General features: G+C 38.5%; 1 protein-coding gene across 2 annotated transcripts in view; it reads right to left on the reverse strand.

The window, feature by feature from the left end:
- LOC132102734 (glutamate receptor ionotropic, kainate 2-like) overlaps positions 1 to 22,735 on the reverse strand; it is a 285,887-nt gene that overhangs the window by 164,495 nt on the left and 98,657 nt on the right. For both annotated transcript variants that reach the window (XM_059507361.1, XM_059507362.1), the window contains 2 exons: positions 16,442 to 16,495; positions 16,046 to 16,219 (listed from right to left, as the gene is read on the reverse strand). In XM_059507361.1, coding sequence (XP_059363344.1) covers positions 16,046 to 16,219; positions 16,442 to 16,495 — 228 coding nt within the window. The remainder of the gene's footprint in view (positions 1 to 16,045; positions 16,220 to 16,441; positions 16,496 to 22,735) is intronic.

Raw genomic sequence — 22,735 nt, forward strand, 5'->3', positions numbered from 1 at the left:
CAGTGTTTTCAACCTCTGCTGCCTCAATATAGGAGTACACAAGCACATAAACATAATTTCTAGAACTGCTTTGTGACACTTAATGTGCATTTTACTTATTTTGAGAAAACTATCATCTTATAAAGAGACAGCAGTTTAAAAAAACACCAATGTTGCAGGAGTTTATTACACAGAATACGTCACATGCTTATTAGATAACTGTATTTAAGTTGATGTATATGCTTTTATTTATTATTCTTTAATTTTCACAAATTTAGAAAAGTAATCAAAAAGTACTCAAAAGTAATTAGTTACATTACTTTGATAAAGTAATTGAAAAAGTTACACTACTATTACATTTTAAACAGGGTAACTTGTAATCTGTAACCTATTACATTTCCAAAGTAACCTTCCCAACACTGTCCACGATGTCACTTCAGACAAAACTGAATGCACTTTTCTCATGGCTCACAGGACATTTCATTTTAAATATGTCGCGAAATGTGCAAGAAGCACCGTACGGTAATATAATTTTATAATGAGCCTGGGATTATATTAATAGTGATGCTTGCCTTATTTGAAATGTAAATGCCTTTTTTTTAATTCAGATGTTCTTTCAAAGTGCCAGATGCCAATGTAAAACAGTTTCAAGATTTCTACTCAAAGGGTTCTGCTCCAGAGTCTGTCTATAAAGGCGTTAGTCCCAGAGGGAGGTTCTAGATCAGTGCTAATACTGCGTTCCCCTCTGCTGGTCTGTTCATGAACTCATACCCAGAAGTGCCCTGTAGCGTCAGATGCTGAGCTGGCATAGATCATGGCGATGACAGTTAAACATGCAGAGAACGAGTGGAGTGAGTCCACCAGCAGTCAAGAGTCACAGATCTAATGATGGCTTTAGGTGCTGACTGAAGCAAAGCCCAAACCAGTGCAATATCAACAGCACAACCCTACTCTCAGTAACTGGGAAGCTTCATCTTCTGCTTATAACACGCTGATAGTCTCAAACTTCTAGGAGCATACAAATGGCCTGAACTATTTTATTATTTTGAATGGAAAACATCCTAACAGAAGAAAAAAATAAATAAATAAATAAAGCAAAAGAGAAACAGACCAAATGCTCTGCGCTTCAAGGAAGGACAAAATGATATTTTTTTGTTGTGGTGCTCAGAGAAGAGATATGTTTTGTGGAAATGAGAAGCAACACATTGTGTCTCCCAGGAGGAAGAGGATGCAACCGCAAGAATTCTTCAGGGAAAGAAGGGAGCAAAGAGGGGAGGAACGGAATGGCACTGTTTTGGCTTCCCAAAATCAACATGATGGTTCCTGTCTGTGGTGTTACCTGCCTCCAGAGACACTTGTCTTACTGGATACCTGATGGTTACACTGCAGGGCTCAGAGTCATTAATCTAGCCTCATGTGTCGGATCAGCCTCCATGTGACAGCACTTTTCTACTCCACAGCACAACACCCCAATCAAAAAAAAAAAAAAAAAATGCAATCCGGCAGAACATGGATTGTATATTTTTCATGTCATTTTTGTTGTTCTCACTGTGTTCTGCAACTCAGAAATGAGCAGTTTCTATGAAATTGTGAGTGGGATAAATGTAAAACCTCGACCACAAACATAAGCACTGTTCCAAAAACAAGTAAGCTGCCTACTTAGACAGCGTTTTAAGGGATCACAGGCATTGGCAATAGTGACATGAGCCATGGAAAATTGCAATACTAAACAAAAGTGGAGCATGTGAGCTGTGTGGGACACACACTGATAATATCAGCAACAACTGCTTGGCAAAAATATTTCAAGTAACACATTGCAGCAGATTGGTGCTCACATACACACACACACAAACTAAATGCAAACTCCCATCCGAATGGAGATGCTTTGTCTTAATTAGATGCATCCCTACTGTGTACATTTCATAAAGTGTTGGGCACTATTCCCTCTAAGATGCACACTTCTGATGTTGCGCCCCCCCCCCCCCCGCCCCCACCCAGTAAAAATAAAATGGCAATAAATGGCATAGTTAACAGCACTGTGTAGATACCTTAAAATGTGCTTTTGGTAAATTTCATGATTTCATATCACTTTACTCTTATCTTTGTTTTTGTTTTTTGTTTTTTTAAGAAAACTTAAGTTACACTAACTAAAGTAGTTTTTAATTGTTAAATCAAATAGAAATAACACTTTAAATGTAAAAGTTATTGCATGATGTAACCTGCACAGGTCTGATATAGCAATCCAACTGGAAACCTATAATGTTTTTCCTCAGGAAATGAGTCTGCCCAATTGACATTTCAACCACCCTTTTTCAGTAATATTAGTTCACAACTAAAAGACTAAATGACATTAGCTCATATTAATGGCTCAGGCCTCCATTACTAGCTCAAAAATGACTTTTTGGAATAAGCAGAGACTTGGGATGAGATGCGTATGAAATTAGTCCTGTACAAAAGAGAATTTTAAGGACAAATACCTGACAAATGTCTTGAAATGAAACAAATAAACAATGTCTTCTTGAGGGGTTGTAACTGTAGTAAAAGCAGAAATGTTTAAAAATAAGTATATATCAGGTTTGTTATTTTTCATCATTTTAATGGTCCATCATTAATGAATGCTTACTTTGCATCAGAAAGAAAATTCACAATTAAACTAATTAAAATAAATAATTTTACCCAACATTATAATGTAAATATGAATACATGTAATCATATAATTATTTTTATGCTCATAAGAGTATCATGGCTTTAGCTTATAGCCAAATGATAATATAAAACTCAATGGGAATCAACTGAAAGTCAATTCTCCTTTGCTACGTAATTCAAATCAATTATTTATGAGGCTCCATTTTTGCTTAGGAAGACAGCCGCCTGTGTAAACAGTAGACAGTAATGTCGCTCACTGATTTGGAACGGAGCAATAAACCGCTGCCATTTTAGAATACATCCATTTGCAAGAATGGGACAAAAAAGCCACTTGCTTTATGAAAAACTTTCACAGACTGAAAGACTGGAGATTCCTGTGTTGTTCAGGTGCACAAAAGCTGGCTCAGTATTTCGGGATGAGCTGAAATGCTCATGTCAAATCCTCCTCATGTCAGCCTAACCGCTGTGTAAATACCTCCAATAGCATGTGGTCCAGGTCTGAGCCAAATTTCAGCGCCTCAATCCAAACCAAAACCAACCAACCACCCTTATCTGTGGAGGAGGCAGTCGGCCATGGCTTAAAGGGGTTGGCTAGGGTGGGGTTTTTTTCAAATACCAGAGCTTTACAGAGACATTCTCATCTTGCAGCAAGGAAAATGCAGCCAAGGTGCAGTGAAGAAATTTCCCAGCCAAATACAACATCACATGCTTGTCACATGCACCCACACATTATGGAGTCATTTCAATCATTTCTGGCTAGTGAGCTCAGTCATTTCTCTCCAGGGCTCTTGGATTATTCCAGAAAACCTAAATGTGTTAAAGCCCTGTGGGTATAGGGATTGGCATTAAAAAGGGATTCTTTCTAGGCAATACTGTGATGACCTTGGAATGGAGGGGGCTAATGGGATCAGAGAAAGCTGGCAGCTCCTCAAGGAGTCCATTTGTTAAGCAAAAAGGACTTGAGGAAAGTTTAATGGGTGTTATGAAAGATACGGAGGTTGATACTCATGCTTTATGGGCTATTTGCGGAACGTTAGTATTTGAATAGAGCCATGCTGGTGGGGCTGAGGATTACCTGTCCCCTTCGATCACACATTTACTCCTTACCGAGAGCTGGCGATCAGAAAGATATCCTGCAAGACACTGACACCAGACAGTTTCATCATATACATACTAGGGGTGTGTGATATCTGCAATATCATTTTGTATGATAGATTAATGTTTTTATGCTGGTTGGTTTAGACCTGTCTTGGATGAATAAATTTGACACTAAAACTGCCAGTAGGTGGCAGAAAATCCTGTTTAACTGTTGTATAATGTTAATTTTGTTAATACATTTTATTATTATTATTATTATTTTATTTATTTATTTATTTATTTATTTTTTGCAAAGTGAGTGACATACAGGTGCCGGTCATTTAATTAGAATATCATCAAAAAGTTGATTTATTTCACTAATTCCATTCAAAAAGTGAACCTTGCATATTATATTTATTCCTTACACACAGACTGATATATTTCAAATGTTTATTTCTTTTAATGTTGATGATTATAACTGACAACTAAGGAAAATCCCAAATTTAGTATCTAAGGAAATTAGAATATTACTTAAGACCAATACAAAGAGAGGATTTTAAGAAATCCTGGACAACTGAAAAGTATGAACATGAAAAGTATGAGCATGTACAGCACTCAATACTTAGTTGGGGCTCCTTTTGCCTGAATTACTCCAGCAATGCAGTGTGGCATGGAGTTGATCAGTCTGTGGCACTGCTCAGGTGTTATGAGAACCCAGGTTGCTCTGATAGTGGCCTTCAGCTCATCTGCATTCTTGGGTCTGGCATATCGCATCTTCCTCTTCACAATACCCCATAGATTTTCTATGGGGTTAAGGTCAGGCGAGTTTGCTGGACAATTAAGAACAGGGATACCATGGTCCTTAAACCAGGTACTGGTAGCTTTGGCACTGTGTGCAGGTGCCAAGTACTGTTTGGAAATGAAATCTGCATCTCCATAAAGTTTGTCAGCAGCAAGAAGCATGAAGTGCTCTAAAACTTCCTGGTATACAGCTGCATTGACCTTGGACCTCAGAAAACACAGTGGATCGACAATAGCAGGCACCCCAAACCCCAAACCATCACTGACTGTGGAAACTTTCAGTCCGTTCTCATCCCAAGGCGTCATATACTGACCCTTTTGACATTTCATCAACATCCTATGCACATGGCACCCTCTAGCGTCAATATTAGACGCAGATAAATATGGGCCAGAAGGCACCTCCTAGCGGTCTAACCCTAACCCTAACCCATAATCTGTGTCTCATATTGACGCTAGAGGGTGCCATGTGCGTAGGATGTTGACGAAATGTCAAAAGGGTCAGTATTTGATGCCTTGGGATAAGAATGCGTTAAAACTTTACACTGGACCTCAAGCAACGTGGATTGTGTGCCTCTCCTCTCTTCCTCCAGACTCTGGGACCCTGATATCCAAAGGAAATAGACTGAGAGACCATTTAAAGGCCTTTGCAGGTATTTTGAGTTATTAGCTGATTAGAGTGTGGCACCAGGTGTCTTCAATATTGAACCTTTTCACAATATTTAAATTTTCTGAGATACAAAATTTGGGATTTTCCTTAGTTGTCAGTTATAATCATCAAAATGAAAAGAAATAAACATTTGAAATGTATCAGTCTGTGTGTAAGGAATTAATATAATATGCAAGGTTCACTTTTTGAATGGAATTAGTGAAATATCAACTTTTTAATGATATTCTAATTAAATGACCAGCACCTGTATGTCGCTCACTTTGCAAAAAATAAATAAATAAAATAATAATAATAATAATAATAAAATTTATTAACAAAATTAACATTATACAACAGTTAAACAGGATTTTCTGCCACCTACTGGCAGTTTTAGTGTCAAATTAGTGAAATAAATCAACTTTTTGATGCTATTCTAATTATATGACCAGCATCTGTACTCGATAATATCAGTTTGCATACTGTTAAGACAACAATTAAGATTATATCATAGACAATAAATATCACACACCTCTAATACAGAGAGACAGAATTGACCCATGCCAAAAAATTATTAATTCATTCATTTGTTCAATTAATTATTATTATTATTATTATTATTATTATTATTATTATTAATTTACATTTATTTATTTATCTACTTTTATTTTTACCATCTCTAGTTCCATTTTTTTTACATTTTGACTAGGTTGCCGAGATACAAACTTTTACCGAACAGTAGTTGATGTAGTCAGTATCAATACCAGTAAAACATACTGTCAAAATAATTTTTTTACAGCACAAACACTAAAATAGACTCTCTACAGGTACTTTTGACGGCACTACTCAGCTCCATTCATCACTTTCTTTTTAAATTATCTGTTATCTTGTGGGTAACATTTTTTTTCAACACTGTAAAAGTTTATCATAGGCCTTGTAATTTTCATTTAAAAATTACAAGCAGTTTTGAGGCTTGAGACTACTCACCAACACTGATCGACGAATTTGGATGTCGCTTCGAAAGACCAATCTACTTCGAGTGTAACTAAACAAGCCAGTGCACATTAATTATTATCAATTATTGCATCCAGCTGCTGCTAATCACAGTGTGAGCATAAAAAGGCAGCAGGTGCAATGCATACCAGCTTATCGCATAGGAGCCGAGCCGCTGATGAAGGGAGTGGTGGGAAACTTGGGCACATATCTGGGTCAGGGCCTTAGGATTACCTGGGTGTCAGCTGGCCCAAATTCTAAGCACCTATCTTCGACCAAAAATGCGTGCAGGTCCTCTACCCTCTTAATGGAGGCCAGTGCAAGCAGGAGCAGAGTTTTCAATTAAAGAAACTCAAATGAGTGCAAAGGCTCAAATGGGCCCTGGTGTAGTGTTTTTAGCACTAGAGACATGTCTTAAGAGGGTATGGGGGGTGCGGGGAGGATTTATCCTTCTGGCCCCCCTAAGGATCCTGATGCTTACCTACCGACTTCCCTTCCACGGGGTCATGGTTAGCAGCGATTGCAGTGACATAGACTTTAAGGATGGAGGGAGACAGTCTTTGCTACAGCCCTTGCTGCAAAAAGGAAAGCACAACCCTGATCGGGGCTCTTTGCCAGGGAGGGGCTGTTGTGATGAGCACTATTTTGGGGAACCAGATCCGAGTGGGCCAATACGGTGCCACGAGCAAGACCTGCTCCTCGTCCTCCCTGACTTTGTACACCGACTGTGCGAGAAGGCTCACTGGGGAAAAATGCATACTTAAGCAAGCTTTTTGGCCTGCTTTGTGCCAATGTGTCCATGCCGAGTGTTCCGTCAGTCAGGGAGTAGAACAACTGGCTGTGAGAGGTTTCTGGAGAGACAAACCGGTCTACCTAGGTGGCTCTGAAACATCTCCAAATCAGCTTGACAATAGAGTCACCACTAGTAGCTCAAGACCGCTTGTTGGACATATGATTGAGCAGGCCCGGAATGTGAATGACCACCTTGTTGATTGATGTACGCAATGGTGACTGTGTTGTCCTTTTGGACCAGCACGTGCTTGCCTCATAAGCGTCCTTTGAGATGGTTCAAGGCAAGGTGCACTGCTAACAACTCTAGGCCATTGAGTGCAGATTGAGGCCAGTCCAAACACCCATTGTATGTGGCCCCCCCAAACTAGTGATGGAGGCTTCTGTGTAAACCACAGCATGCCTGAAGACCTGTTCCAGGGGCACTCCTGCCCAGAGAAACGTAAGATCTGACCACAGAGTGAAGGTTTGGCGACAGGCTGGTGTAAATTGGACCTAGTGAGTGCTGTGCTGCCACAACCACCTCGGGACTCGGCCATAAGCCAGTGCTGAAGTGGTCTCATATGCCCTAGTGGTGTAAGTGCCGCTGCAGCTGCCATATGCCCCAAGAAATAGTTTCAGTGGTACCGCAGCCCTGCCCTTGAATGAATTCAAGCAGTTCACCACTGACCGCGCACGAGTTAGTTGAGGATGCGAACAAAAGCCCCCTCTGCGACTTTAGTAAAGACTTGGGGAGAAAGGGTATGCCGTCATTCAAACGCAACCCAAAGAAATGGTCTGTGGCACATAAGGTTCAGCACAAGAAAATACAAGTCCTTCAGGTTGATCGCTGCAAACCAATCTCAAAGATGGATGCACCAGAAGATGCGTTTCTGTGTCACAACATCTTGAACGTTACATTAACTGGCGGAAGGGCCTCGTTCAAGACTGGTTGTAACCCACCACATTTCTTAGCTACAATGAAATAAGGCCTGAAAGACCACCTCTTCATATCAGCTGGAGTGACCGACTCTATCGCATCCTTCACCAGTAGGACTGTGATCTCCACACAAAAGACAGGAGCATCTGCCATGTTCACAGTTGTGAAGCGGATGCCGTTGAACTTGGGGGGACGCTGTGTGAACTGAATTGTGTAGTCAAGGCAGATTGTCTGCAGAAGCCAGCAAGATGTGCTGGGTAGCCAGGCACCAAGATACAGTGCAAGCGGGACCATGGAACCTCTGCCATACCCGCAGTGGGGCAGCATGGTGAAGTGCAGGGACTCAACTTGTTTCAATGCTTACCTGGTTTCACAGACCGCCCGTGCTACTGCCTGAACAAGCCCCCACCTGACTGCCGCCATGACAATAACAAGATTGAGGTAGAGGCCACGAAACTCCGCCCCTTTGAGGAAAATAGCTTTGCCTGTGACTCCGAGGTGATCATCTTCCCGTAATGAGAACATGACTCATCCACAAATGTCACATCAGCATGCTAAATGCCCAGGCACGTGAGGCAGCAATCGTGACCATCACCCAGCACCAGGTAACAACCGCTTCCAGAAACGCGCGGGTGATACATTGTCTACAGCAAGACCCATATCATCTTTACAAAGTTTGCCACGCAGCATTGTCTTTAAAAAGACACACCCGTAAATGCTCTTTTAGAGAGAAAGCTCTTTTAGCATGCTGAAGCGAACAGGGGACATGGCCTCCTGCAACACAAATGGGGTAGTGCAGCCAGATTTTTGCAACCCACACGACACGGGAAGCCACCACTGCTGAAGCGCCATACTGCCAACACTAAGAGCTCTCGAAGAGCATGCTGAACTCGTTAAGTCTTCTTCTCTCAGTAGATTATTAAGGAGCAGAACGATGTGAATGCTCGGCTATGGAGAGAAAAGCTGGTATTCATTGCACATGCTGCCTTTTTATGCCCACGCTGTGATCAGCAGCTGGATGCAATAATTGCATGCCAATATGCATTGGCTCGTTTAGTTACACTCAAAGTAGATTGGTCTCTCGAAGTGTCGTCGAGAGTGACCGTCTGAAAGGGAACTGCATGTACAGTACTACCACTATGAGGCATGATGTTTTGTTCAATGAGAAGCAGCTTTGCTTATGCTAGTGCAATAGTTTGTTGTTGTTGTTGTTTCTACTTGAGCTGTTTAGCTGTCTGCAGTCTTTTAATTGTACCAAATAACTCAAACTGAAATACAAACAGTGCTAACACAAAATCACACACTTTTGAGAATCAAAGTCTTTTCTGCTCTGTCTCCTTAAATAAACCCACAAGGACACTGGCACTGCAGCCATGAATGGGTGTTGTCCTGTAAATGAGCTCCCTCCAAGTAAATCAGACAGAAGTTAAAGCAATTAGCACAGAAGGAAATTATGCTAACAAGTCTGAGGCCCTTGTTAGGTCATTTTCATTATCCATGTTAAACCATGACTCACGGCAGCCTTTCACCGAATGAAGATTAATTATTGTCCAAAGAGAAAATATGTGGAATTTGATATCACAATATCCGTAACTGAATCTCTCAAACTCTGGCCCTATCAAGAAGTAATAATACAACAGCGTTGTTAGTATTTTCATTTAAAAATATTAATAAATAAATAAAGCTTTCAGAATTGTTGGTCATCAAGACTTAAAAATCATGAAAATGTTTTTAAAAAAAATAAGCACTGCTTTGTTTAAAAAAAAAAAAATTCTGCACAAAGTCTGGTCTAGCTTATTCTCGCTAAAAAAATACCAGCAACATGAAATCCACAATACCACAATAATAGATCCATATGTGAAACAACAACAAATTACTCTTGGGGAAAGAAAGTGCTCAGATTTTGGTGCAGCAGTCTCCAAAAACTGTTGTACAGAAAGCAGACAATATTTTAATGGAAATGTTGTGTATACTTTTCTTTTAAACTTCTTACTTTCAATTAACAGTTTATTTGATACTAAATCATGTCACTTCTTGTTTGTTGCAGTTGTGTGTCTTGAGTTTGAGCTCCATCATGTTAATTCTTTATTGACTATTTTTATCGTAAAAATCTATTTTATGCACCATAATTTTAATTTCTATAACGTGTGAATATATCCTCTATCGTCAGATAAACAATCAGAGCGCCTTGTTATCGCTAGTTTTATTTTGATTTCTTGAGTCTGCTATTTAGCTTATAGCCCGTTAACATTGCCAGCGTGGTTCCCGCTAATCCTGCTTGCATTGCTAATAATCTATTCACACACATAACCATTGCTTTACTCGCTTTAATGGTGGATGAATGTCTACCTTTGAGGATATGTTTGAGGTTCTGTGGAGAAGCAGGTTTGTGTTACCCAAAGGTGAGGCTGGTCCAGCTGAGAGAGCGGAGAGCCGCATAGTTTTTATCACAAATCGAGAAAAACCAACTTGGAAGATTTTAGAATTGCGTGGAAAACAGTACGTCCAGCTATAGACAGGCTTTAAAAAATGCCAGGGCCGAGCATATCCACAAACTTATTTAAAATAACCAAAACAATCCAAGGTTTTTATTTAGCACAGTGGCTATATTATCAAATAACGTCTCAGGTTACGAATGTAACCATGGTTCCCTGAGTAGGGAACGAGACACTTCATCCTCTAGGGGTCTGAAGCATACATTGAAAAAACACCAACGAGTTGGCCGGCGACAGCCCCTAACATCACTACCGGTGCGACTATGGATAAATAGGCACCGGGAGAACACGTCATTCATTTCTTCGTCTGAAGCTTGCGTCTGAAGCATGGCAGAGAGCTAGAGGATGCAGTGTCTCGTTCCCTACTAAGGGAACCATGGTTACATTCATAACATGAGACGTTCCCTTTCAAGGGAACTTTAAACTGCGTCCTCTAGGGGTCACTATGGGGAACAGTAAACCCACGCCGCCATGCTGAGGGGAGTGCAGGCCAGAATCATGGCAAACACTAAGTACCAACTCTACCATTTCCATGGGAGTTGCCCCTGGGACAATTAGACGGCTGTCTGTGACAGTACTCCTTACGGCCAAAGGCCTAGGCTACATACTCAACTTATTTGTTAGGGCCTCGGCCCGGGGTTAGAGCTGAAGGATTGGAATCAAGAAAGATTCCTTTGAAGGCTCACCTGAGCTGGAGAGCTATGGTCAGAAAGATAACGCTCGTCGAGGCGGCATCACCTTGTTAGCGCATTTCCATGGCAAGTCCAACATTGCTCTCCAAAATTGATCTATATAGTATATAGGTATTCAAGGGCAGGTTCTAAGATGGTTTAGATAGTACCTGTCTGATCGCTACCACTTTGTTTATTTAAATGGGAAGTCATCTTATTTATCAGCAGTAAAATATGGAGTGCCACAAGGATCTGTTCTAGGTCCTCTGCTATTTTCAATATACATGTTGCCCCTTGCTAATATTATTAGAAAATACGGGATTAGTTTCTCAACTCAACTATATATCTCAACAAGACCAGATGAAAATTCAAAATTATTTAAGCTAACAGAGTGTGTTAAAAATGTAAAAGATTGGATAGCCACTAATTTTCTCCTATTAAATTCGGATAAGACAGAGATATTACTTATTGGACCAAAAAACAGTACACTATCATAGATTACAGTTTGCAACTAGACGGATGGACTGTTACTTCCACTACAGTCAAAAATCTTATATTAGACAGCAACTTGTCTTTTGAAAACCATATTTCCCATTTTACAAAAACAGCATTCTTCCATCTTAGAAACATTGCCAAGCTACGAAACATGTTACATATGTTACTGTAGACGGAACTATGGTAATGCACTGCAATGTGGTTGTCCTGCATCTTCAATAAACAAGCTACAGGTAGTCCAAAATGCAGTGGCTAGAGTCCTTACCGGGTCAAGAAAATATGATCATATTACCCCAATTTTACAGTTTCTGCAAATTGTTTAGCTCTTGCATACCTAACTAGCATTCTACCACGCTACAATCCATCAAAATGCTGGACTTTTGGTAGTTCCTAGGATAGCAAAGTCCACTAAAGGAGGTACAGCTTTTTCGCATTTGGCTCCCAAACTCTGGAATAGCCTTCCTGATAATGTGCGGGGTTCAGACACTCTCTCTCTCTCTGTTTAAATCTAGATTAAAGACACATCTCTTTGGCCAAGCATTCAAATAATGCATCTCATAATTTTGGACAGCAGTTTTATCTGATCAAATGTGCATTATTAGTCTTTAGCTTGGGTTAAACTAATTAATTTTACTTAGTTGGAACAGCAGCTATGCTAATTATGTCTCTATTTGTTTCTCTGTTTTGCCACAGATTTACACAAGCTTCAGTCTGGAACACCTGAGGAGAGATGATGTCATTCCCTCAGAGGACCTCAGATGATGCTAACCCTGTAACAACATACAGAACTACCAAATATTGCTACAAGAGTGATTGCATCATATATTAATTGCTGTTAATAGTGTTCATCGTCTGTTTGACTACGTCTTAATTTATCTGAAAATTTCTGCCATATGTACATAAACTGACAGTCACCAATGATAAGCTACTACTAAATATTGTAGAAACTTAATTTTCTCTAAAGTTGCTTTGCAATGATTTGAATCGTAAAAAGTGCTATACAAATAAACTTGAATTGAACTGAATACTAAATGCCTCAAATAAAACATGTTTTATTTGAAAAGTCTAAGTTTAAATATCCTAAACGTCTTGTTCTTCTTCACAAGAACTCTTAATATCAACCTGACATCTTGAGTCTTGGAAGTTGTATTGCAATGGAGCTTGCAATTTTCGGAAGTGCTTGCTTGTAATTGTATCTGACACATTCATCATCAATATGTTAGTTAACTGACTGTGGATGCATTATCTAAATATAAAATATTTTACAATTTGCTAAAGCTAAGATAAAAGTGTAAAAAAGAATTAGAATTTGTTACAGTATCAGCTCAATAGGTAACAGTGGTTAAATAAAAAGCTTTGACAGAACCATAAAAATGGCGAACCAGTGAAACTGCTAATCAAACATTTACTGAGACTTTTCACAGTGTCAGTATGCATTAGCCTCTGAGTGATCACCATTTGGCTGATTAATTAACACCTTCAAATGCAGCTCTCAGGGAAACCTGGACCATTATGGTTTCTAAATAATCATGTTACAACTAAAAGGTATTGTCGATAGACAGCGTTGAATGGGGAGAGTTTGTCCTTTTTCTGAGCTGATGAGTGAAGATTGACTGATGCTGATGTAAGACAGGCTGAGTCAGCTCATTAAAGGCTTTGAGTCTTTTAATCGACTCTTCAGCTGTCTATATGTGTGTATGGATATAGTTCACTCTCTTCTTCAAATTATTCAAGGATTACTCTCCCTCATACTGTTCCAAAGCTTTATGATTTTTTGAAAATCCACATTATCAAGCTCCAAAAATACAATATACATTTAAAATAGTGATCCACACAACTTGTATTCCAAATCGTTCATTCCAAATGGCCATACAATAGATTTGTTTAAGAAACAATTGTAAGTCAGCTATGTCACATCAAATCTGCTAAATCTCATTTATCTTCACGCACATTCAGACTCGACAACTCAAAAGAGTTCACGTCAGGTTTGACGTCAGTGGCTACCTCAGAATACACGCAATGTAACACATGAGTTATATGGAGAGGTTTTTTTTTTTTAACTCAGCTGTGTGATTCACATCTGTTTTGGTTGCATTGAAGAAGTAGTCTCATTACATAATAGACTACTGGCATAGTCTGTGTTGTTGTTGTTGTTTTTTATGCAGACAATTTTAAGGGCACTATAAGACCAGGTAAAGAAAATGTTAAGAAAACACAATACATCTAATTGTTCACCAAATGTAACTTCCTAGCATACAAGTTGTATTAGCAGCACTTCAAATTTGAAAATATTTCCAACAGATCTCCATTAATTACTAATTCATTTTTTTAAAAATTCAGATTCCAACCATAAGATTATGTAAATCACTTTTACTGTACATTCTGATAAAACTGGAAAAGTTGATATATGTATAAAACAGCAAAATAAAATAAAACAATTAAATTAAACATTTGCGGTTTTGATGTTCTTCTTCACTAGTATTGTCTTGTTTTTAAAGATTCTTAAATCACAGTGCATTTATTTAGAAGATAAATATCAGAAGAAAATAAATCATTTCTTTCAAATTAAAAAAAAAAATCACCAATAGTGTGACAATTATGGACAGCTTTATCTAAAATCGATGAATTGAAAATAATAGCTTAGTGTGGAAAAAGAAGTCCAAATAATTGCACACCATGTTTGCCTGGCATGTGAAAACAAACCTCACTGGTTCTAGCACATCAATAGAAAATGGTAAGGTTCTATTTACCATATTTGAGGCGCCTTATATATGTGTGTGTCAATAAATGTTTATATTAATGAATGTTCAATTAAATCTGTTAAAAAGCAATCATGTCTCTTCAGAAAGCTTGAAACAGACTGTTCCATTCGTATGGCTTATTTTTCCGCTGTCTTTTTGTACTTTTTGTTAAATAAAACTTTTGTTTTGTTTATTACTGTCCAACCATACCAGAACAAACGGACATCATTTTGGAAACAGCCAGATGACTGGGAAGTCAAACAGGCAGCAGACTTGTGCAATTCTGCCTGGAGCAAGGACGTAGGTGTTTTAAAAATTCAGTTTCCTCTTGTTTTAAAACAACTCCATGATGAGCCCAACCAATGTTCTTATTTATAGTACTTAAGAGCCTTTTTAATGACCTTAAATTTTGAAAAGTGACTATAAGGCATCCCTTGCATTCCACTAAATATCTCCTATTGTGTTCCACAGAACAAAGACAGTCAGACAGGTTAGGAACGAAATGAGCATGAGTAAATCATGACAGAAAGTCTTCACTCATCATAGCTGGGTAAATTTCTCTCTAAACAGGACATAAAAGAATGAGTCCAATAAAGTCTCTTTGTGTTATGTCCCATGTGAGTTATTTTGGCAGGTTGGATCCTTTTGGCATGTAAGTTCTCATCTTTCCTCTGTTTCCGTCTCACCCAGCCACTAGTGAGTTTATATCTTGGCTCTTTTCCCGGATAGGAGAGCCACTGTTGAGGAAGAAGTGGGATACTGCCAGTATGCTGATATCAGATATCCAGTTTTTAGATCACTACAGCAGAGTCCCTGTTTGTCACCCACGCTTCAGATCGCAGAGTACCCTGCAGGTTGTGGGTTCAAGTTCTCTGGGGAATAGTGCTATACACAGACAGAGCAAACAACTTCCTGCAGCACATACCAGCATCAATTAAAACAAACTCTACTATTATAACCTTGACTGTATTTTCAGATCATGCTGTTTTTATGACTCAACAATTGTAAATAAAAGGCAAGAGACTTACAATTACCACAAAAAATCTGTCTAAACTAAATATCCAACTAACCATGCAATAATGCATATAGTGCATATATTGAGTCTAATGCTATTGTCCAATCATAAGCTATTTTAACACAAATTCACCTATCACTTGGTAAAACCAAGTTAAATGGATGCAAAAAAGACATGAACTCAATCATTGAAAACTGTGAACTAAAACTACTTTAACAACCCAAATGACATTAAATACAAATTCATTTGCAATAAGGATACATATAGTGTGTGCTGACCATATGTTATGTTAAATTATTATATATGAGTTTAAATAATGTTGCTTTTTAGTTTTGTATGAGAAACAACTTAATTTTTGATAGTCCACTTTAGACATTCTACTGACCATAAGTAACTTTGCAACAACATGTCAACTTACTCTCATTTAAGTATTAGCAAACTGTTAACTTTAGAGTTATGTATAGTCTAGAAGGCTAGGGATAGGGTTAATAGAATAATTTGACAGCCAGTAGAATGATTGTTGAGGGACCATCAAAATAAAGTGTTAGCAGATATTAAGCAGACAGTCTACTAATACTCTAATGACTGGTACTTTAGTTGACGTGTTACTCATAGTTAGGAGAACGTCTACAGTGGACTATCAAAATAAAGTGTTACCCAGTTTTAAATCAGTGTATTGTTGCCACGTGTGGGCATGGGAAATCCGAGTCCTGAATCAAAGGCAGGTGAAAATCACTGTCTTAAATATTGTAAAAGAGAACATGCTGTAAAAGCATCTTACTGTCATGAAACCATCCAGCAGGCCAGAGTCTGGTTTAGGAGGTGCCTGCAGACGCTCCATGGACCACTTTTCAATGATGGAGGAAACCTGGCTGTTTTCTGTGTTTAGGATTCGGAATCCTGTCATGTTGACCCCGCTGTAGCGGTAGGGCTCCACATCCAATGCAAAGAGATCCTAAAAATATGTAAAAAGTTAAATAATTGACTGAAATGTGAGCCTAAACCACAATAGGAATGTGTGTTATATATAAGCTTTAGTCTAAAATCTAGGGAGCTTCCTGTAAATGTAATTAGCAAAAACAGAAACATTACCAGCCATGAAACAAGTAAAAATCTCTGTGAATATCACTGTGGTTTTGAAAGTGAATTATAATATAAAGATTCATACATAGCTTACCAGGGTGGTAAAAATGTAGTGGTAATATTCTGTCATCATTCCCATGGCGAGTGCCTGAAAAAATATTGAGAACCATTTTGAGACAAGGGAACAGTTACGCTTTCTTTGAAAACATGCAATTTATCACCGAATCAAAGGATAGGCAGGCGAAAATAATGGCGTTTCATGTTTATATGATGTTCTGCGGCTTGTAATAATTTGATATGCTATAGGACTGTGAGCTGAAATCATTTGAAGCTTTCTTTCTTATCTTTCTATTCTAGTCCTCTGAAACACCCTGAGCTCTCTTCATTGCTCATAAATACAATACATAGGGACATCCATGCAAAGTCTTTGCTCTACCTCTAAATAAACCAATCTTTTGTTCTTGTATTTTAATGTGGATTTTCGTACACCTATATACAGCTTGATATCTTTGGTCTCTGGATTTCTTGCTTGGAATCCATAGCTCAACCTTGAAAAACACGTCTCAAAACCTCTATATTTGTCTGCACTTAGTCCAGCTTTCTTTGACTGCAAGAATGTATTCTTTAGCTAGCCCATAGCTCATTCTGTGTTGTCTGCTCTTGGTAAGTGTGGTTTGTCAAGATGTGTTGCCTGTAGTAGCAGCTGAGTCTGTGCTGACTGCACAATTCACAAAAAGCATTATTCAGATGGTAGGACAATTTCAGTAAAACATATTCATGATTAACAAAGTGTTTTCCCTCAATAAACTCCTAATTTGACAGTAAGCAAGATCGTTGTTGTAGTAGTTATGTGTGGATATGGGGTAGCGTATCTAAAACATGGTCATGCTATAATATGTGCTTTAATAACTGCTAATAAACAGCCAATATATTAGTAATAGGCACACTAATAAGTAACTAGTTAATAGAGAATAGTGTTGCCTAATCTAAAGTGTTAACAATTCTTTCATATGAAATTTATAGAGAGTTCAGAGTGGTTTTGGGGTGGTCATTGTGGGGGCTTACACACTGAGGGGAAAAGAAAAAAAGTGGAAAAAGATTAAATACACACATACAGAAAATATATATTTCTTACTGAAAAAAAAAAAAACGAGTTTGTTCTCGTTAAAAGTAAAGCCAAGTATAAACATGTTTTGTTGTTTTTAAGTTTCTCAAATCTTGCAGCCCATTTTTATAAATAATAGTTCATTATACATTTTTAATTACGTTTTATCTTTAGCTAATTTTACATTTAAGATGAAATTAAGTTGTAAAAAGCAAATTAAAAAAAAACAAACACAAACACACACACACACACACATACATAGTAACACGTGTAGCTGTGCTAAGTAATCAATGAACTAAACTAGGAACGGAACATGACCAAATAGGGATAACACAAAGGAACAGAAGTCCATAACTGTGACAAATATATACAGTATATACACATGTTTGAACCAAACCACAAATACAATTTAAAAAAATCAAATCAGCTATAATAAATGAGAGTATTCTTTTAAAAACATCATTATTAGTGTAGCAATCATTTTATAAAATAATTATTATGATACCAATACGTTCATTAAAAAGCAGACATGCATCAGGAGTGTTTTAAAGCAGTGGATCCCAATTCTCCCAAAGTCTCTACATCTTGCATATCTACCTTATTTAACACACCTGACTGAGACAATTATATGACACTCCTTTCAATTCATGGATCTCTAATTAGCTGAATATCTAAGTCAGGTGTGAACCAATGTTTTAAAGCACTAAGCTCAGCTTTGATTTCTTTGGGAAGGCGAAGTATTTAAAAGAAGAGCAGATTGGATTTTATTTTGCTCATTGCTTGTTTGTCTCCATAGCTGTAATGAGCTCTCGGGTTCCCACGCCAATCCAATCACGCACTCACGCAGCATCTCTCGGAGACTGATAGACAACTCAATCCATTCCATAACAATAATTAATTTATGGGCCAAGCTGTTGTGTTGCTAAACGATGGAACAACGACAATCTAAACCCAAGTGTCAGCCTGTTGCATGCGTTCTATTTAGTGTGCACTTCAGGGCAATGTGAAACATACATGAGGCGGCGAAGTGCAAGTGCACCTGTTAACAACTGTTACATCACAGACAAGATCCTGTATTAGCACGTGAGCTAACTGTGCCCTGTGCTGTGTTCTGGGTGGAAATAAACGTCTTTAACATTGCTCACCCTGTGATATCTTCAGCTGTATTACCAGAAGCTGCTGTGCGACACAGATGTGTGTGTCTGATACACATTCAGACTGCTAGAACGATTATATATCACACATTATTACTCCTGTCAGCCTGGCGAGTGTGATTAGAATAGGTAGAGGTCAGGCCAGTAATTACATTTGTTGTTGTGTGGTCAAGCGCTGTTAATAACAGGTGGTATTGTGAGAGAAATCTACAGACTGCTGGTGGAAATTCATATTTCCTTGGATGAACCAGCGTGCTCGCACCATTACTTAGTAAAACTGTCAGAAATGGGAGAGCATGAATTAAAACAGACACAATTTAGTTCATTTTAGCTCTGAACTTATTCCTTACAGAGCTCTCATGAAAATCCTAAGCACTGAGAAGTAATATGGAGGTATTTTGATGGATAGTACCATTTTACTAAATACCAGAAGACAAATAACTCTTTGATTCTAATTAGCATGTAACTGATTCACTAAGGGTAAAATACAGAGAAAGTCCAGTCTGAAGTTTCTGGCTTTGTTAACCCAACACAATAAAATATAATTAAACTCAAGCTTTAGTAATACTCTTTAGCATACTTTTACGTACAACCTAACCTACAACGTAAGGTACTTAAGTTTGATTTGAACATTTTCCGACACTTATTTTTATCCATTTATGCTGCGGCGCCTGAGGAGCAGTTGGGGGTTCAGTGCCTTGCTCAAGGGCACCTAAGTCATGGTATTGCCAGCCCGAGACTCGAACCCACAACCTTAGGGTTAGGAGTCAAACTCTCTAGACTTCCCCAAATTAAATTTTGCCAACGATAGTTCCAAACAAAGATCACAGCACTGTTTTGCATCTCTGAGCGATGGATCGGTGTTGACTTATCAAATGAATCAGATTGATTCAGTGAATGATTCAGTGATTCACTCATTAACACAGTCAAATGCTTTTCAAATCAACCGTTTGAATGAATCAGTTGAATCATTCACTTGCTGTCACCTACTGGCAGTTTTGATTTCACATTTCGACTTTTTTTTTTCATGTTTTAAATTATTTCAAACATTTTCAAACATTATTTTTATGTTAAAAACAAAACATTAGGCCTTTTTTATACATCTGTATCTGAAGTTTAAATTTATCCATGTCCCCTCTGAGATACATAAACTGTGATTTCAGAAATGTTTCCTTATGTTGGAATGAAAGACACTAATTACCAAATGACGTGCTACTTATTCTTACCCAAAAATAGAAAATGGAAGAAATAATTAAAACTGAACACAATCTTGCTCCTCAAGCTGTGTATGAAAATTTCCATTTTGCATTTACTTGTACATTTACTTTCAATACTTAAGTACGTTTAAGATTTAAAAAAATACGTTTTGTACTTAATTACAATAAATATCACATACTTTAAGACTTTTACTCAAGTAATATTCCAAACGGTGACTTCAACTTCTACCAAAGTCATTTTCTGGTGAGAAATCTGTACTTCTACCTGAGTATGACTTTCAGGTACTTTATATACCACTGGAAAGTGAAGTGAAAGTGACATTCAGCCAAGTATGGTGACCCATACTCAGAATTCATGCTCTGCATTTAACTCATCCAAAGTGTGCGCACACACACACACACACAAACAACGGAGCAGTGGGCAGCCAAAGCATAATTTATATATATATAATTTTTTTTTTTTTTTTTTTTACTGTACAACAGAATGTGCACCTAGAGAACCAGCTGACAATGTCAATTGTCCTCCATGTGTTTTTCACATTGGTCGCATTTGATCTCACGAGTCACCGTGAAATCATTCCTAAAATCAACTGGTGTGTGGTCTCGCGTTCTGGTCGAATCATCTAGTTTGCACGTTCAGAGAATTATAAGGCTAAAAATCTGTTGAAATTGTCTTCATGTCTCTGGTCTCCCATGGTTTTAAAATCTGTTAATATCTGAACATCGTCTAGTGTGTCCTAGGTCTTATTTAGTTGCCTGTGTTGGTCCTGTGTTGGTACATTATATAGCGCTTTGTTTTGAGTTGTTCTTGTCTTTTCTCATTTCATGCAGTGTTTAAGTTTATTCTTGTTAATCTCTTGATATCTCTGTTTAATTAATAAGACTGTTGCTAATTTGGATTACCTCAACTTTTACGTGTTATCAATTGTGTGTTCTAACCCATCACAACGCTGACAAAATATTGCTTTCCATAGCAATATTACACTCTTCTAAGGAAAAACTAGTTCAAATTTTTTTTTCGTATTTTCTGTTATAAATTCGAACATTTCACGTAGAGCAAGCATTTCTGCTAAGCTCAATATATAAGAAGTTAATAGTAAGCAACTTAAATTTTAGACACAAAATTGGCAGTTACTTTGTTTTTGAACAATCTGGAACAGTCTGTCTCAGGGCCATTGACAGAATGTGGTTTTGCACTCACTGCGCTACTTTTTAATTGGTTTTCTATGTAAACACATGGTGGATGGACGTCTTTGATCCTTGCGCTCAAGACATTTGCAGGACAGACATCTTTGTTCCACCCATTCAAGTGCTGAAAAGTGCAACACTTTTTTTTTTTGCTTTCGCGTTATGCACAATTAAAAAGTTTAATGTTTGTATTTATTGTATAATGTATACAGTTGAAATTATATTGAATACGACAGCAAACCCATATTCCATGAAATAATGATATTTCCCCTTCTAGGGAATGTACACTGCATCCCCTAGTGGATATTTTTTGGACTGCCGCCAGCAGGACTGGTGTCTGAAGCACTTGTGAAACAACCCCAATCCCCGTGACGTCACAGATGGATGCCCAGAAGTATAAGAAGAAACCTGCCAAACACACCACCAACTTTTGTTGTCTTCAGGAGACGTTTGTTTGACAGTGCGTGTGAAGGCATTATGGAGACGCCAAGAAAAGCTTGTGAACTAGGAATTGTAGGTGGGGGAGTGAAAGTACAGCGCTCTCTCCACGCTCAATACCATGACTGAGGTGCCCTTGAGCACTGAACCACCAACTGGCATAAATGGCTGCCCACTGCTCCGGGTGTGTGTTCGCTGCTGTGTGTGTGCGCACTTTGGATGGGTTAAATGCAGAGCACAAATTCTGAGTATGGGTAACCACACTTGGCTGTATGTCACGTCACTTTCAAGTGAGCATTATAAAAAGTATGTGTGTCTCCGTGACTGAGGTTTCTGACACCCAAGGACATGCTCAATGTTATATGTCTTGGTGAGGAGCTAGTGCATTTGGGGCTTTGGTGCAATTTCCAATGAGAAAGCTCTATTCACATTTGTCCCTCTTCTCGAGAGATGAGGGACAAGCATCTGCATCTCGTGGTTTGGGTCCTGCTGCTGCCGAGGTGGGGTTCGCAGGTCAAGCTTTCAGAAAAGTTTTAAAAGGGTATGGACCTTTTGAAAGCTTCTGCTGCAAGGTCAAGCACTCAGTGGGATCCAGATGCTCTTACTCTTGGGTTATTCGGCTCTGCAGCATTTAGTTTTTTAGCATGCAGATCATGCTAATGTTCTTGATGCTCCGCTGTCACCTTCCAGGTTTTTCGGCACCTCTGATGAGGCAGTGGTCGAGAAATTTAGGGAGGTGAAGATGCAGTCTGTTGCCTTTCAGGAAGTTAATTCCCTACCATCCCAAGTCTTCCTCTAAACCTCCTATGGGGCTGGTCCATCTCAATCTGAATATCACTTTTAGAAAAAGGTGATTCTGTCCCCCCACACTTTGTTGGACTCTCAGCCGATATTAGCCCATGTTCTCTTATTTGTTTATTTAGATTTGAGTGAGCTAACATTCAGCCAATCACAAGGCAAGTCATCTCTTGGGTGCATCTCTCATGAGCTTAAAATCTCCTGTTGCTCTCATGATTTCACTTTGCCCTTTTTGCGGTTTGGGGGTTAAATTGCACCTCTGAAAAAAAACAGTGTAGCTGTGTTATTAGATTCCCTCCTGATTGGCTGGGTTGCCCATTTTTCTGAGTATACAAGTGGCCCCAGGCATCAGTAGCTTGCCCCCTTTCTGAGGGAAGGTTTGTTGTATTTCTGTTGCTTTTCTTGGCGATCTCTCATGCGCCGTGGCTTGACTGTGTGGGAATTCCATATCCATATAAATTCCCTATATTGTCCGCAAGAGGGCACAG

The sequence above is a fragment of the Carassius carassius genome, chromosome 24 (genome assembly GCF_963082965.1).
Source record: "Carassius carassius chromosome 24, fCarCar2.1, whole genome shotgun sequence".
Taxonomy (NCBI): Eukaryota; Metazoa; Chordata; class Actinopteri; order Cypriniformes; family Cyprinidae; genus Carassius; species Carassius carassius.